Source organism: Ochotona princeps, chromosome 23, assembly GCF_030435755.1.
Source record: "Ochotona princeps isolate mOchPri1 chromosome 23, mOchPri1.hap1, whole genome shotgun sequence".
NCBI classification, from domain to species: Eukaryota; Metazoa; Chordata; class Mammalia; order Lagomorpha; family Ochotonidae; genus Ochotona; species Ochotona princeps.
This window is the reverse complement of record NC_080854.1, coordinates 10,110,242-10,127,688: the sequence shown is the minus strand read 5'-3', so window position 1 is coordinate 10,127,688 and position 17,447 is coordinate 10,110,242. Positions and strand designations below refer to the sequence as shown.

Sequence of the window (17,447 nt, the reverse complement as noted above, 5' to 3'; positions counted from 1 at the left end):
CTTATACTTGGGTTGTATTTCTTCATCAGTAATGATTTTTCTCAGTTCTGCCTAACCTTTCATAAATTAAAAATGTTAGCATGGGAATGTTTTCTCATACTGCACAAGTACAATACATATCTGCCTGTCTGCTTTCTCTTGTTCATGTAAGTTAATATAGGTTTTTTTTTTCTCATTTATGACTTTTTATTCTTCTTTTCTGTTGCTCTGGAAAGGCTGTGAGTAGTTCACTTGTAATAACTCCAGAAAATCTGCTTTTACTGATGTAGCAGAGACTTTAACCTCTACATATAACTCAGACTGAGTGAATTCTATAGCTACTGTTGCGGCTTTAGCTTGTGTCATTTCCATGTGAATCTGGCCTCTATTTTAGATGTTGTTTTCTTTTAACTCTACGGCCAAGCTGTTATTCCTTAGCACTTGGCACCCATAATACCAGTCTAGAAGGGACCCTGAGTGACTATGGGCTCACTCTACTTTCCCAGTCCTGGTTCTTCTAACTGTGTGGTTGGGGCAGCTTGCCATTCACCAGGGAGAGTCCATACCTCAGAGTCCAGTTCTCAAGCCAGGATGTTAGCCTTCCTAACTTACCCAGTCCTTTCAGCCAAGTAAAAGGTCCCATTTCCTGTTGCAAAGTCCAGTCCAATTTTGAATGAAGTGACATAAAAAGAAAAAGACGCTTTACATAATATATCAGAAAGACTTGTATATTCTCCATGGGTAAAAAGTCACTTTTCAGATGTCAGAGGGTTAGGGAAATCTCCAGGAATTGTCTTTCATGAGCACATCTCTCAATGTGTTCCTCTTTGAGTGTGGGCTCTGATTTCAGTTCCTGCAGTGAGCGAGTAGAGCGCTGGTCTCAGCCAGTGAACTGGTATCTGATTACAGCTAAGTGGAAAAGGAAGAACTACTTTCAGTAGCCATTGAAGCCATTTCTAAGTGTCTTCAACTGAACCAAAAAAACATGTAGAAGAGAGCCAGTTTGTCATCTAATTAGCTATGTGATCTTGAAGACTTATGTGCAATTACCATTTGATCTTAGGAGGATAGGGATGACTTTCTGTCTTGTAAAGTTTGATGTTGTATAATCTCTGTGGAAATGTGAGGTCACAGAAGTCACACATGGGAGTGTTCCAGACTGTCTGAGGCCTTATTCTGCTTGTTGTGTTTCCAGACTGCAAACCAAATGGCTTAATATTGTCCAGTGACTTAAAAACCTGTGAGTCAGTGCTGAGCAACTCAGAATTCTCTGTTTAGATACTCAATTTGGATGTGATATCATCTCATTATATGTTTAGAATTTTTTAATGAAAGTTTATTTCAAAGGAAATAAGTTAGACCGTTTCTAAAAGGGAAGGAAATGTGTATCATTATCAGTATCATGTGTATCAAATCACATGCCTGTTGTATGACCCAGCTGTCTCACTTCTGGGAATGTATCCAAAGGAAGTGAGATCTGCATACGAGAAAGGGATCTGTAATCCTGTATTTATAGCAGCACAGTCTACAATAGCATAGACTTGGAAACAACCCAGATGCCCATCCAAAGAAGAGTGGATAAAGAAACTGTGGTACATCTACTCCATGGAATACTACTCATCCATTCAAAAGAATGAAATTCTACCATCTGCAGCCAAATGGTCCCAACTAGAGACCATTATGCTCAGTGCAATAAGTCAATCCCAAAAGGACAAATAGCATATGTTCTCTTTGATATATTAAGGCAGCCTTCTTGCAAAATATAAGATCAATAGCCCATTTCAACACTGTTTTTGCTGCAACTTGAGCTTTGATATTTTTGTTTTTATTTTCATTTCTTCAGAATAGTTTTTCTCTTATTAAATTCTTCACTGACTCACAGGTCATACAGTAGCATCATTTTCCCCAAGGTTTTTTGTTTTCTTTTTCATCTCTTCATCAACACATTGGTCATTCAGTAGCATGTTATTTAACTCCATGATGTTGTGAATTTTTTGGTTTTAGCTTTATTCCCATTGTTGATTTTATTTTATGGCTTTTCATTTAAGGGAATATATAATAACTATGTAATATAGAGTATCATATCCAGATGTGAAGATACAATGCAGTATCCATCTCTACTTCCAAAAAAAAAAAAATTGGACTTCCAATGAAACTGTTGGATATATCTTCACAATAGGATGCTGGATTCTCTGCCATTTTCTGTACCCGCAGAGTCAGGATACACTTAAATAGCAGAATGACAGACGTATGACTGATTGTGAAGAATTACACCATTGTGATAACATAAGGGAAATCACTGGGGGGAGGAAATTTGGGGAGAGGATAAGGGAAATCCCAAAGCCTATGGAATTGTAGTATAAAATAAAAAAGGAAAAAAAATCACAGGCCTGGCACCGTAGCCTAGTAGCTGAAATCCTTACCTTGCATGTGCTGGGATCATATATGGGCACTGGTTCAATCCTGGCTGCTGCATTTCCCACCAAGCTTTCTGGTTGTGGCCTGGGAAAGCAATCAAGGACTGCCCAAAGCATTGGGAGCCTGCACCTGCGTGGGGGACCCGGAAGAAGCTCCCGGCTTCTGACCAGTTCAGCTCTGATCGTTGTGGCCACTTTGGGGAGTGAACCATCAGATGGAAGATCTTTCTCTCTGTCTTGCCTTCTGTCTGTAAATCGTTTCCAATTAGAACATATAAATCTTTTTCTTCAAATCACATGCCTGCATTGTCTGTACTAAATATGTGTAGACTATTTTCCCTGTCAGTATTCCCTAAATACTATTATTATCTGTTGTGCTAGATATGATAATGTAAGTAGTCTAAAGCTGATTAAGAGTTTATAGAAATATATGTGTTGATTCTCAGATGATATATGAGAAACTTTGGGATGTCACAGAGAGTCAGAAGAGAGCTGAGGCATGTTAAAAAAAATTTGAGTCAGTCTCCCGTGCCGAAGCATTGCGTGAGGGAAGAATCCTCTAAAAAGCTCTCATTGGAGAATAGAAAACTAGAATCAAGAAAAATCCTAGGTGAGGCAGACGTGTGGGGCAGGAAGTTAAGCTATTGTCTGCAATACCAGCATCTCTTATTGGAGTCAGTTCGAATCACAGTTGCTCTGCTTTCAATCCAGCTCCCTGTTAATGTGCTTAGGAAAGCAGGAGACTATTCAAGTCGTTGTGCCATGCCACCCATGTGGGAGACCCCCGTGGGGTTTTGGCTCCTGGACTTAGCCTGACCCAGCCCAGGTTTTTCAAGCCATTTGGGGAGTGAACCAGCAGATGTAAATAAATCTCTTTGTAATTCTTTGTTTCCAAAAAAAAAAAAAATCACTACAAAACAATAAAGAAGAGAAATTTCACCTGCTCTGTTACTCTTTCCGTCTCTGTGGTCTTGCTACTTTGATATCCCGGATAGAAGGTAAGCTGAGAGACAAACGGAGACATATGACTGTCCTTCACTAGAGATGTGATTACAAGTCTGTCTTGGCCTCTTCAGCAGCGTCTGTTGATGCCAACATTTTCTGTGTAACTGGCATCTGGATACCACTTTTTAAATGCAATATCTTCAGGGAATTCTAAAGGATTCTGTCACCACACAGTGCCTCCGCATGGGAGATTGCCTTGGATTCCTTCTTTATGAACATTTCTTAAGCTCCCTTCTGACACTGTGTGATACCCCATAGCTTCCCATACATCTTGTGAGACACAGCCCTTTGAGGAATGGGCTAATGGCCAAGTGCAGCTACCTGCTGTGGTATTTATTGGCCTATGAGAAACTTGCATAGCTTTATCATAGCAACCTTTGAGAAATATTACTTCTCCTCCATGTCTTCCTCCCCTACACTTCAACCCTGCTATCTCTGCCCAGGTGTCAAATAGCTTTGCACAAGCACAGATCAATAATTCAATTGGTTAAGCAGACACTGGCCAACCAGCTAACTTGATATATAGCTTGTGTGAATCCTCCCACCTTTTTGTAAAGAGTCTGGATTGAGTCTCATTTACCAGTTTTAAAACAATAGTAAAAATCTTACTCAAAGCCTGCTACATTGTGCAAGTCTGCTGTTTTGTGTTCTGTGAAGCAAAGCAATTATCTACATGGGCTGAAAGCGCTAAGCAACCTGCATGTATATATTTATGTCCCGGATTACAAAAAAGCAAAAAACAAACCAAAAACATGGGTGTAATCAAAATTCCACTGGGAAGAAGTGTGTCAAAAAGATTAATTAGAAGCAGTCAAAAACGTTGTCTTCTTCTACCTTTGTGTTTAATATTTTTACTAGATAGATCTTAAACAAAATATGTAAGGTTTGCTTTATTTTTACCCATTTGGTTATACATTTTGTAAAGATTTTGAAGAGGGTCATCTGAGTATTTAAATAGTGTTTACGGAAAAATGTCTCCTACTTTCAAGAGCAGCAATATACAAGTGGTAGATCTGTGAGAGTATTCTTGACCATGGAGTCAAAGGCCCCCTGTAAAAGAGCTCTTCATGGCCGTTTCTCTCTTCCAGGAAAGATGAATTGCCATGGCAACACTGTCATAAAATAATAGGTCAAGTTTTTCTCCTCCTGCCTTGGGCTTATTTTATTAGATTTTACTTAGAAGTAGATGCCGTTGCAAAATGAAGGTTTTAGTATTTCAAAGCTAAACATCATTGACAAGAAAAATCCTGATCAATAAAATCGGTTGGTGTGAAGATGGAGAAAGGATAGTAGGTAGGGAGAATATTTCAACTGATTGAATAACTAGTTAGAATGTGGCTTATTTTCCTTAAGAAGTGTGGGCTTATTTTAGAGATGTTTGTAGAACTAAGTGCATATAAATGAATTCAAACTGATTGTTTGCACAAGATCAGAAAGGAAAAGTTGATTAATAAATTTTGTTTTAATGGAGGATTAACTGCATTAAGGAAGAAAAAGTTCTTATTTCATTCCAAAAATAAATATGAAGCAAGAAAGCATAAAATATTTAAGCTTCTTATGTTGCCTCTATTTTTATGAAGCCGAATTGAATGCTGTAATTTGCCTATTCATGGAAATGAGAAAACAAATGTAACTCGGGGGAAATAGCATCAAACAAAAGAATGGATGTTTAATTATCAGCATTTTGCTGTTTCCCTTTGTTGGGAGAATTGCATTTTCAAATTTTTTGGTATTAGTATCTCAGTCATTGGGATGAAAATCTGACGTAATAAATAATTTTGTCACATCAAACAGTATTGCTCTTCCCTTCTAGTAAGAAATATGTTAGGACTATGAAGAGTTTTTAAAGAAACATGATAAATGAAGTCGCCTTTTGTCTGAGCAGAGTTAATTTGTCATCAATGGAATATGTTAGTGCATTTTAGTATACCATCTTTCCTTCATTTGCATAGTGATACTGTAGTAGACTTCTCCACAAGACTTGTAATTTTCTTCATTTTTCTTCTGTAGAGTAAAGGAGGGATTGAAAGGGTGGTTGTGAAGTTGTTATTGATTTTAGCCAGATCCTGAAGATTGAAAACTAGGATCAGTGAATATTACATCCCAAAGGTTGCCATTATAAAGTGCTGCACACAAATCTTAATACAACAGAAATGTATTGTCACAGCTGCAAAGGCTCAGTCCTCATCTAACGTGTCAGCAGGTCCATATTCTTGGCAAAGGTTTTAGTGGAAAGTCTGTTGCATCCTTCTCTCCCAGTGCCTGGTGGTTACTGGTGGCAGTCCTTGTCGTTTCCCATCTTAGTGTAGCAGCATAACTGTAATATTTCTCCCTCTTCCTCACATAGCCCTCTCCTCTGCGTGTTCCACATCTCTGGTTTCTCATTTTGAAAAATCAAGCAGTTTGATTAGAATCCTCCTTAAATCAACATAACATCATATTAATTTTACTCCATCTGTAGAGACATTATTTCCAAAAAATATCACTTTCTAGGTTCTAGAGTAAGCACTTCTGTATACCCATGTGAGGTAAACCATTTAACCCATAATAGCAACTATGATTTCAAGAACTTCACCATTCCACAAGTAGTCTGCATCACAATTTAAAATTTCTAGACTGTCTATTTCTTTAGAAAAACTTTTTACTATTTTATAGACATGTAGAGAATATGGTATTTTGATGAACGCAATGTTCCTAGTTTATGAATTTTTAAAAAGGCAAAATGTGCTTTCAGTAACACAGTATTGATTTGCCTACTGTAGTCACTAATCTGTAGTAGCCATTCCCTAATTGTTAACTGAGTGAATGAATCTTAACACATATGTTAAACACTACTGAGCATAGTCCAGTCTTCCATTTATTCAAAATAATTCCTTTTGATAAAATATGGAAAATTACAGGTTAAGAGATTTCTACATGCTTGAAAGCTAAATTGTTGATTTGGAAACTCACTAGTCAGAATGTCTTTTATGTTTTGATTTGCAGTATCCCTAGCTCTCATTTCTGTTTACTTCTCCTTTGAGTTACTGCTTATTACTTCCGTTGGCTTAATTACATTACTGGTGTTGATCAACCAACAATGATGTCTTTTAATTTGATTTCTCCACATATAAAATTACCTAATTTATCATGTACTAGGATTATTTGACCTTCAGTCTGTTTTTCCCTGGTTGATGTTTAATAAATGCATTGAGATTGTGGTGATGTTATTTGAGTTATGTTCCTTTACTAATGAGTCCTTTTATTCCCCTTTAACTCAGTCAAGAGGAGTAACCACTAAAACCAAAACAAATTGCAATATAATATGTGTTTTACACATGAAATCCATTTCCTTAATTTTAAAACTGCACAGCCTCAGAAGGGATTGCAAGTATAACAAATACAGATTATTTTTTCCATGTTTCTTTGGGAGAAAATGGTCTATGGCAAACATGCCAAAATTCAAACCACAAAGGTTCTTAGCTACTGTTTATCTAGCTGCTAACATTTCTCATTTTACAACACTTCTTGCCAAATATCCAAGCTGTATCTAACCAAACCTACCACTGAAGTAAAAAATTTGCTCTGAAAATATGATTGTGAAATAAAGGAGAAGAATTATTGAGAAATCAAGGATGGAGTGCAAGATGGCAGAACAGGATGAGGACAGGTTACAACTAATAGAGAAGGATTAGCCAAGGAGAAGCAGAGAAGGCGCGATTTTGGCAAATAAGAGAGGGCAGGTTGATGGCAGGGGGAGACTTGTGAACACGGGAAAGCAAGAGAGACAGAGGAGTGGTGCTGCAATGAACAGATACCACAGTGATGATTGGAGACCACTGAAGTCATTTGGAGAGGGGCAATCACCATAAAACTGTGGATCCTGCTGATTTTTTAATGCATTCATCATCAGACGCAGAATGGCAAAGCCCTAGCAGATGGATGTGAGACCAGGGTAGATTTCTTAGCTCAGACCCCCACCAGTACCACAATGGGCACCATTTTGAGTTCTGTGGCAAAGGCTCTGGGGAGGGACAATAGTGAATTGTATAAGTGCTTAACCAATGGAGAACTAATTTCCAGCTCAACACATTGCACTGGTCATACTGGGAAAATAATACCAACTAGGCATCCCACAGGTTCTATCCAAAATATGTCCAGGCTGCCCGCAGAACTAACTCCAGCAGGTTCTGGACAAAAAAAAAAAAGGAAAGGGGGAAGAAAAACTTCAAACAGGCACCACTGATGGTCCTGTGATCTAAGTTAAAGCCATAGCTGTACCTTAATCCTGGGTACTGCTGGAACTGGGAGTGGGAGAAAGGCTGAATAGACAATGGTGTGGCTTCAGCATGGGATCACAGGGGCCAGAGAGTGGCAACCTGGGAGCCATGGTTGTGGAGGCTGTGACAGAAGTGTAACCCAGGAGCTTGGGACTGAAACTCATTGGCAGGAGTGGCATGGGTGATGGCAAATGGAGAACTGGGCACTGAATGGCAGGAGTAAAGTCAACTTGTAGAGCTTTGTATGACACAGCTTAAAAACTTTCCCCAAGGAAGAGAATCTGCTAATCAGTTGCTAAGATCAAGGGCAAAAAAGAGGCACAGGCACAATGAATGAGGTTACTGACATCTCTCCCACAAAGGAGTAAAAGTATTTGTCAGTCTCAGAGTGAAATGAGGAGAACGTTGTAATAAAGCTCCTTAAAAACAAAAAGCACGTTCAGGAGTTCAAGGAATTTAATGAACACATTACCCAAGAGATAGCAAAATGAATGATTACAAATGAAGAATACAGTACAACAAAGTAAACGTTTAATAGAAAGTCAATACCAGAAGGAGTAAGACCAAAGAATCTCAGAATTGAAAGACACCTCCTGCCATAATGCTGAAACAATCAAAAAGGTTGAAGAGGAACACTATCAAAAGCCTGAAAATAGGAGTTATGGGAGTTCCTGAAGGGGTGGAAAGAGAAGCTGGATTAAAATATGTATTAAATGAAATAGTAACTGAGAATTTTCCTAACATAAAGAATGGGAAGAATATAGGATAGGCACAGAATTCCAAATACAGCTGGCCAAAGGCAGTCCTCACCATGACACATCATATTCAAGCTCTCTTCAGTTAAACATAAAGAAAATGTAAATATGCACAGGAGAAAAATCTCTTAAATTATAGAGGAACCTCCAACCAGACTCACGCATGACCTCTCAGAAGAAACCATACAGGCCAGAAGAGAATGGAGTGACATATTCCAGATACTAAAGGGAAAAAAAATTGTCAGCCCAGAACAACATATCCAGCAGAGCTTTCCTCTGTATTTTAAAATGAAATAAAATACTTCCAAAATCAACAAAAACTGAAGAATCTTAAATGCCTTGGAATTAAGCTAGCCAAAGATGTGGAAGACTTCTGTGATGAAAATTACAGCACATTAAAAAAACATAGACAATGATTTTAAAAGATGAGGAAATGTACCATGTTCTTGGATCAACAGGATCAGCATCACCAACATGTCCTTACCTAAAGTCATATTCAGCTACAATGTGATGCAATCAAAATCCCAACAACATTCTTTTCAGAGGTGGAAAAGATGATTCAAATATTCATCTGGAAACACAGGAGACTAGAAATAGCCACAGCTATTCTGAAATATAAAAATCAAGCTGGAGGAATCACAATTCCAGACCTCAAGATACACTGTGGGACAGTAGTTACCAAAACAGTCTGGTACTGGTGCAGAAACAGGTAAGATCAGTGGAACAGAATAGAAAACTCCGAAGGAAGCACACACATGTGTACCTAACTAATCTTCAACAAGAGAATTGAAAATACGCTAGAGAAAATGTTTGGTTTCCAAAAAATGCTGTTGGGGCTACTGAATAACAGTGCAAGACTCCCCACCTCTCACCTTACGCAAAAAGTCAGCTCTAAGTGGATCAAGGCCCTGAGACTGCACTCAGAAACCATAGGAAAACATAGAAAGGCGTTGGGAAAGAGTTCTTAGAAAAGTCACCAGAAGCACAGGCAGTCAAAGCCAGAATAGGTAAATTGGACTAGATCAAACGAAGAAGCTTTTCCACAGCAAAGGAAATGATCAAGAAAGTGAAAAAGCAACCAGCAGAATGGGAGAAAATCTTTGTACATCATACAACCGATAGGAGACTAATAACCAGGACTTACAAAGAGCTTTAGAGACTGAACAATAGCAAAACAAAACAACCCTGTGAAGTGAAAAGTGAAGGAAATGAACAGACATTTTCCAACCCGCCCCCCCCCCCAAAAAAATCAAATGGCCAACATACATCTAAAAAAATACTCAGGCTGCCTCACTATCAGGGAAATAACAAAGAAAAACAGTGTTTAAGTTCCGCCTAACACCAATGAGACTGGCCTGTATTCAGAGATCTACTAGCAACAGCCACTGGCATGGATGTGGGGAAAAGGGTAGCTTACACTACTGTTGGTGGGAATGTAGGCTAGTGCAGGTACTTTGAAAGTCAGTACAGAGTGCTAAATGAAACTTGCAATTGAAACTTGATCTACCCTCTACCATATGATCCAGCTGAGAGAACATCTATTATTTGTTTTTTAATATTGGGTTATTTCACTGAGCATAATGTTCTCCAGTTGGACCATTTTGTTGTAAATGGTAGAATTTCACTCATGTTTCATGGCTGAATAGTATTCCACAGAATAAATGCACCAGTTTCCATGTTTTTGCTATTGTGGATTGCTATAAATATAGCAGGTCACTTTACCATATGTGGTTTTGTTTCCTTCCGATATGTAATATATAATATATGTCATAGGTAACATAATATGTAATAATATGGAGGAAAACAGTGTTAGGGAATGGGAGTGTTTGTAGTGGGAAAACTCTGTTAAAAAAGAAATCAAAAGTTATTTAAACATTTTTTTCTTTAAAAAAATAAGAGCTATCACTCATAAAAGAGGGTTTTTGTATTTTAATAACATTTTCTTTCTTCATTTTCTCTTTAAGAGATCTCAAGTTGAGAGTTTCAGTCAGTAGAAACATTTATAGAAAATCAGCAGGGGTGCCCTGTTATTAGTTAGCCAGGGAGAGGAACCATGCAAAGCCGAGGTTCAGAGCCAGTTTCCTGAGCAAATTTAGAAGAGGCTCCATTTTAGTCAGTTGTCTTTTGAGACTGCTCACATTTAATAACATTAGTGGCACTTGACATTATAAAATGTTCTTTTCTTTCAAATGTAACCTTCTATCATTAGTAAATGTCAAATGTAATGAAGTGTTTCTCCGACTTATTTTCTTCCTGAGAAAACACTAATGAATTTGGAATCCTGAAATCACTTTCAATCCAAAACCAATAGAGTCATTTCGGAATCTGTTTATAAGCTTGGTTTTACTCATTTTGTTTTCTTTGCATTTGGACTAGATATTTCCACTTTGCATTAATATTCCACTTTCCCAGAATTGGCACAAATTTCTTTTTGTCTTTAGGAGCTTTCAGGTGACAAATTCCTCCAGTTTTAGGTCATGTTTCTAATTCAAGTCAGAAACATGTCATAGATCCTGCTCCTTGCTTACACTTAAGTATTATTTGAAAGTTTTTGCTTTTTCATATTTTGTTGTTTTTTTTATCTTGAAAGCCATCCTCCCACTCTATCCTGATGTTTTATGTTTTTTTTTTATGTTTAAAATATTGGTACATAATGGCTATGCAACGCCATGGTTGCTAGCAGTTTCCTGTAACATTTCAATCATATGATGGCGCTTTCATTTCTGCCCTCTCAAAGATTAAATATATACACAGTGTGAAATGGAAGCATTTTGTATAGTGGAACTAGTATCTTTACTGTCAAAATAAAATTAACATCTTATGAAAAGGAGGCACCATCACTGGAAGGGGTCAGGAAGGAAGAGATAAAAGTTTTCCAACATTACATTATGCAGTGTCTCTGTTGAAAACATGCCTGACAGGAAAGGTCTAGGTCGCCTTTCAACAGTGTACGTGGTGCATTGCTTCCCTGTTGAGAAATCAGGCTGAAGCTGTCTGCAGTAGAGAAAAGGCAGTGGGTGTGGAGCCCACAACCCACAAAGAGTACTCAGTCAATGCAAGAAAGCAAGCTAGATAAAATCACTTAAACTAGGCGAAGAGAGAGAGGGGGGAGGACAGAAAGAGAAAGAACAAGGGAGAGAGAATCACAATAACTGATAGCATGTTCTAGGAGAACATAAGCTAAAATGGGACTTTTTAAAAACTAATTATAAGAAGGTGTGCTGTTTAGAGAACTAACATATACTGGTATATTTTAATCTATGTCCTCTAATATGAATGCGTTTGGACAGCATTGCATTTACATTATTAGGGTTTTACAAATTTAGGAGCTATTTATGTGACAAATAACATTTATAATTGGAATATTTAATATTTTTCTCATGATTTTGAACATCACTTTACATTTTAATGATTCTGAGTCTTAGTATCTTACTTTCTGATATTTTGTCTTATTTCCCAACATTTTAACTTTATGATATTTTTCTTTATTCAAGGACTTGTCAGGTTTCTATTTGTTAAAATCTATACTTTCTTCCTTTTCCTGGTTTTTTGTTTTGCATGAAGGTTATCTTATATTAGAGAGAACATATGCTGTTTGTTTTCTTGGGATTGGGTTATTTCACTGAGCATAATATTCTGTAGTTGGGACCATGATAGAATGGTAGAATTTCACTCATTTTTCATGGCTGAGTAGTATTCCGGAGAATAGAGGCAATGAAGTTTCTTTATCCATTTCTCTTTCAACAAGCATCTCGGTTGTAGATTGTGCTGCTGGCATGGATGTGGGAAGAATTGTACCCTTCTTCAGTGATGGTGGGCGAGTAGGCTAGTATAGCCAATATGGAAGTCAGTATGGAGAATGCTCAAACAACTGAAAATTGATCTACCATATGACCCGTCTACCAACTTATGGGAATATATCCAAAGGAAATGAAATCTGCATATGAGAAAGTGACCTGTAATACTGTATTTATGGCAGAATAATCAACAATAGTGAGGATGTTAGTTTTAGAGCAGTTTGGAAGCTTATCCAGTGGAAGAACAGAAACTCAAATCCGGATTTGTCTGACTCAGTCATCTACACCAAACACATGGTTTAGTTCTCAGTTCATTTTTGAAAAAACTAAGACTGAACGGTAAGCCTTGGGAAAGGTACCTTGTCATAATTTAACCTGCTCCGGGCCCTGCCCAACAGCTTGTATTTAGTAAACAAACAAACGATACGAACAGAGGCTGCCATATAGCCTCTGGTTTTGTTACACACGAGGGTACAGATGTCAGATAGATATAATCTTTACCTTCGTTTTGTTTTCTGTGCTCAGGCTGAAAGGGAATGAACATGTGTGGAAATACTTTGAGCTAGATCTTTACCAAAGATGAACTTCGAGAAACTTCTGGTGCTACCATATGAAAATCTTCAGGAAAAACAAGACAAAAAAAGATAGCTATATGTTGCAAATTCTTGACTCTGTTGAAACTCCTTCCAGAATTTTTTTTTTATCATTTTCCACAAAATGAATTGCCTTGTTCCTGAGATTATCTTTTTGTTTTTTTTTAGGATACAGCAGGCCAAGAAAGATACAGGACTATCACCACAGCCTATTATCGTGGGGCCATGGGCTTTATTTTAATGTATGACATCACAAATGAAGAATCCTTCAATGCGGTCCAAGATTGGTAAGTTACACCAATACTAACCAGGATGGTTTTCTGTTCACCTTTTTATTGTTTCCCAAAGCAGTGGTCATGCTGTCTTCTGATATGTTTGCTTTGTGTAAAATGCAATCCCACCCATGCTTCATAAAACAATGAAAAGCTGGTCATGTGCAGAACTCTTTTCTAGGGATGCGTGAGAAGTCATTTGCATGATTTTTCTCCACTGTACTCATTCCAGTGCTCAGCATCCTGCTCTCCCGGCTTCTGTGGAAACCAATGGAAAGTTTTTGGTTTTTTTGAAGTATCAATGATGAATAGGCTGAAGGCTTATTGGTCTAAAATGGAAATTTAAAGAGTATGACCCACATGCCAGATCTAGCCCACAGATAAAATTGTTTTAGAAATTAAATTTTATGGAATACAACCAGATGTACTTGTTTATTGTATATGGCTATTTTCATACTACAACAGCAGAGTTAAGGAGTTGCAACAAAAGCCGTATATGGCTTGTAAAGCCTAATTTTTTTTTTCTGTCATACCATTTTCAGAAGAAAAAAAATTGCTCATGCTTTGTCTAGGAGATTTTTAAAATAAGTTATTCAAATAGAAAACTTTCAAAGGACTAGGGTGAAGCAAAAGATAAAAGGTAAGCCCTTTCTGACTCATAGCTGCATCACATCACCTGAAGATAGCCGTGGTTCTGGTGAGTGTGATTTACAATACGGGCTTACTCTGTGATGACAGCTTGCTTTATCCCCTTCCCCCAGCCTCTTGCTGAGAAACTAGAAGAAACAAGAGCGCTCATGAATTCCACTAGCAGAGCTGCCAGAACAGCCAGAAGCCAGCCAAAGCTCTGTGTGATACGGGGAAAGAAGTAGCACTCCCAATGGTGTTACTGAACAGATACCACATACAGTCTTGGTACATGAGGGTAGACTGACAATACACAGACAAAACCAACAGTTTACCTATTCCTTTTTTTTTTTTCAGTCACAATTGTATAATTGTTACCTCGTTGCCTTTGAAAAAAACTATCCAGTATTTACCAAACCCTGCTCTGTGACAATCTATTAAGCATTGTGTTTAATGACAATGCTAGTATCTACTATCTCAGTTCATAGATCCACCATCATCCAATTGCCTTATGTAGAAATCTGAACACTCTTCAGTTTTGCCCTGTCCTATCACATTTCATTGACCAACACATTTGATCATTTTGAGTTTCTGAATTTCTCCCGAAGTTATTCCTCTTCTTCTTGCTACCACTGCTTCACTAGAGTCGTATGGCAACCTTCTGTTGTATCTCCTTCCTTTCCCTTCAGGTCATGGGAAATGTTTAAAGGAATAATAACAGAATTGTATTATGGTTAAGAATAAGACAAAGGAAAGGCTTGTAAGAGAAAAAATTTCAGCACAGCAGCTCAGATTTGCTTCCCATATGTAGGGTGGTGGGTGAGAGATCTTGCTGCTCCCCCTTCTGTTGTCTTCCTGCAGCAGGAAGGAAGGCATTCTTGGAGAAACGAGCACAAATAGGCACATTCTTTAGATTATTGAGTTCTGGAGTTTTATCTTTAGGACAGAGAAAAACAAAGGAAAAATATTTATAACAAAAAAAATACCAAAAAAAAAATTCAAGCTGATTTGCCACTAAGTTTCCCTCACAAAATATATTTTGATTATCAAGAAAGAAAAAGACTGTTGACCGTGATTTTTAGAAAAAAAATATTAAGTTATCTAGCCATTGGAAAAACTAGATTACGTACTAAACATCTTGAACTTTCATTCCATGCAAATTCTCACCCGTGAGGGAGAAGGCAAGCATGGAGATGTAGACCTGCAGCAGGAAGAGGCCAACAGAACCTTTTACAGTCAGGGAGACCTTTCCTCTTTAGAATGCACTATGCTTGGGGAGTTTAAAAAGTTCACTACTTTGGTCCAAATTCCCAGTTTTTTTGTTTTTTGTTTTTTGTGTTTTTTTTAGATTTATTTGAAAGACAGATATAGTAGAAAAGAGAGAAATTTTCTGTCTGATGGTTCACTCCCAAAATGTCTGCACCAACCAAGGCTTGGCTAGGTGAAAGCCAGGAGCCAGGATCTCCAGCTGAGTCTCCCATGTTGGTGGTAGGAACCCAAGTGCTTGAATAATCATCTACTGCCTCCAAGGCGCAATAGCAAGAAGCTGGATGTGAAGCACGGAGTAGCCAGGACTGCAAGCAGGTGCTCCACTATGGGATGTGGGCCTCCCAGGTGACAGCTTAGCTTGCTGTATCACAGTACCCAACCTCTAGTTCTCCCATAATCAATACAAAATTATTCTCACTGTGAGCTTATGTATACTTTTTTTTAGCATCTACAAATCTTCAAAAGGAAGGTGGGAACTAAATACAAAAGATGCATGCAATATGGCTAATTAAATAGGAATACACAATGACTCTGCTTCAGTGGCCCTGCACTATAACAGGGAGGAAGAGACTGATGTCTTATTTTGAAGTCCAGTGGCAGGGAAGGAAAAGATGGCTGCACACAGACTTACTGGATGTTACCTCAAAGCTTGCAGCGACCTTCAGGGACAGTCCTGCAGTGCAGATTGGAGCAATTACAGGCAGTTAATTAGACTAACTTACCAGGTTCACGTTAGTTTAAACCTGCAGTTTGTTAAGAAGAAAACTGCAGAGAGCTGTAGATGCCAGAGCCACATTCTGCTACCTATTGCTGAGATAGAAAGCATGGTGTTGTATGCTTTGACTCTTCCAATAGTATTAGATTTAATCTTTGAATGAATCATCAGTTGTTGAACAGGCACCAGATAGTGATAGAAATAAAATCACACTGAAAACTTCACTCTTTCTGAAATGTTTTCCAAATGACTAGGTAGAGAATGTACTGGGTCACAATGGGACAAAACTTTAAGAAGACTGAATTCAAACTAGTTGCTTCAGATCTCTACACACTTTGCACTGGGGCTCAAAACATCTGCAGCCTGCAAGTGCATCTTCATGTGCCTTAACATCCCTCACAAGAACCACCACACACAGATATTCTGATGTCTTTCTGTTCTAAGTGTGACATATCCATGGGCTGCTATATTCCCTGTGGGAGAATGTTAGCAGGTTATCTCCTTCTATCTTATTTATTTACATTCTGCTTTTTAAATGACACAACAAATAACTGTAACTACAGTGTATTTTAAAAACAGCAAATCTGGTGAGCAGATTGATATTTCTAAAAAGCCACTAGACTGAGGATAAAAGTCTAACACCTTCTTCTCACCAATTTTAAATAATTCATTTCTGTGCTATTGCACATGTACTGCAATTAAAAATGGAATTTCACCTCCCAACATTCTCCTCTGTAGTTTGCTCTTTTCCTTTCTCCTGAATAAGACTGATAATCTTGACTGAAGGTGACCTCATGGTAAACATGAAATAATTTTAGCATAATAAGAATAATTAAGATATGATGATGGACAGTTGCTAATTTTTTCAGAGCTTCCTAATCTCACCAAGGCTTCTCTCACTGTGAGTAAGGGCTGTCAGGGTTTAGAGGAGGCAGTGGCTGGCTTGGAGCACAGGTATCTGGTCCCACATTGTCATCATAACCTCCTGCTTGGCTCTCCTTACTCCCTTGGAAGTAATAATTGTGCTTTCAGTTGTTGGTCTCACCCAGTCATGAAACATGTTTGTTGTACAAATAGCCCAACTTAGTCTCGGGCTTGTATTTAGAAGATAGATTGTCCTTATCCACTGCTCTTTCCAACAGTGAAATGAAGAACCACCCCATTTCCCCTATTGTTTTTTCAGTCCCACTAGATGACACTTGCAGTTCATCAGACCTAAAACCTTGGAGTTAAGCATAACTTCTCATTTTCTTACCACATTCAGTTCTTCAAAAAACACTTCGTGGATACTTGGATTTATTTAGAAATATAATCCATATCAGTAGTTATAACCCACAAATTGTCTACAGTGAATTAGCAAGTACTGACTCAATGCCCTTAAAGAAAATCTGAGCTTGGATTCCTATAACCCTATGGTCCCTACATTTTGTCAACTGGTTAGGGCATGAGCATGCTGCGTATGTGTTTCTATTGATAGTCACCTTATTTTAAATCTGTTATTGATTCAGTAACATTGAGTTCATGGCCAACAGCACTATGATTGAAACCGGAAAGAAGCTTAATGCACCCAGGGAGGCTCATCCCAGCATTCCTGTGCTCACAAACCTCTGAAAGCACTTTAGCACAATGCCCAGGACAAGTTTTAAGCAACAGAATCACAAATAAAAAGCTCAAAAATGCAAAAAGCATGGCGCTAACTAGACTGTGAAAACAGCACCTGTGCACGACATGAGAGCTGAATCGAGAGATTGGAACAGGT

General features: G+C 38.0%; 1 protein-coding gene across 2 annotated transcripts in view; it reads left to right on the top strand.

Annotated features, from left to right (window-relative positions):
• The window catches only part of RAB3C (RAB3C, member RAS oncogene family), a 225,871-nt gene that overhangs the window by 104,206 nt on the left and 104,218 nt on the right, over positions 1–17,447 (top strand). For both annotated transcript variants that reach the window (XM_058680137.1, XM_004583715.2), the window contains exon 3: positions 12,974–13,092. In XM_058680137.1, coding sequence (XP_058536120.1) covers positions 12,974–13,092 — 119 coding nt within the window. The remainder of the gene's footprint in view (positions 1–12,973; positions 13,093–17,447) is intronic.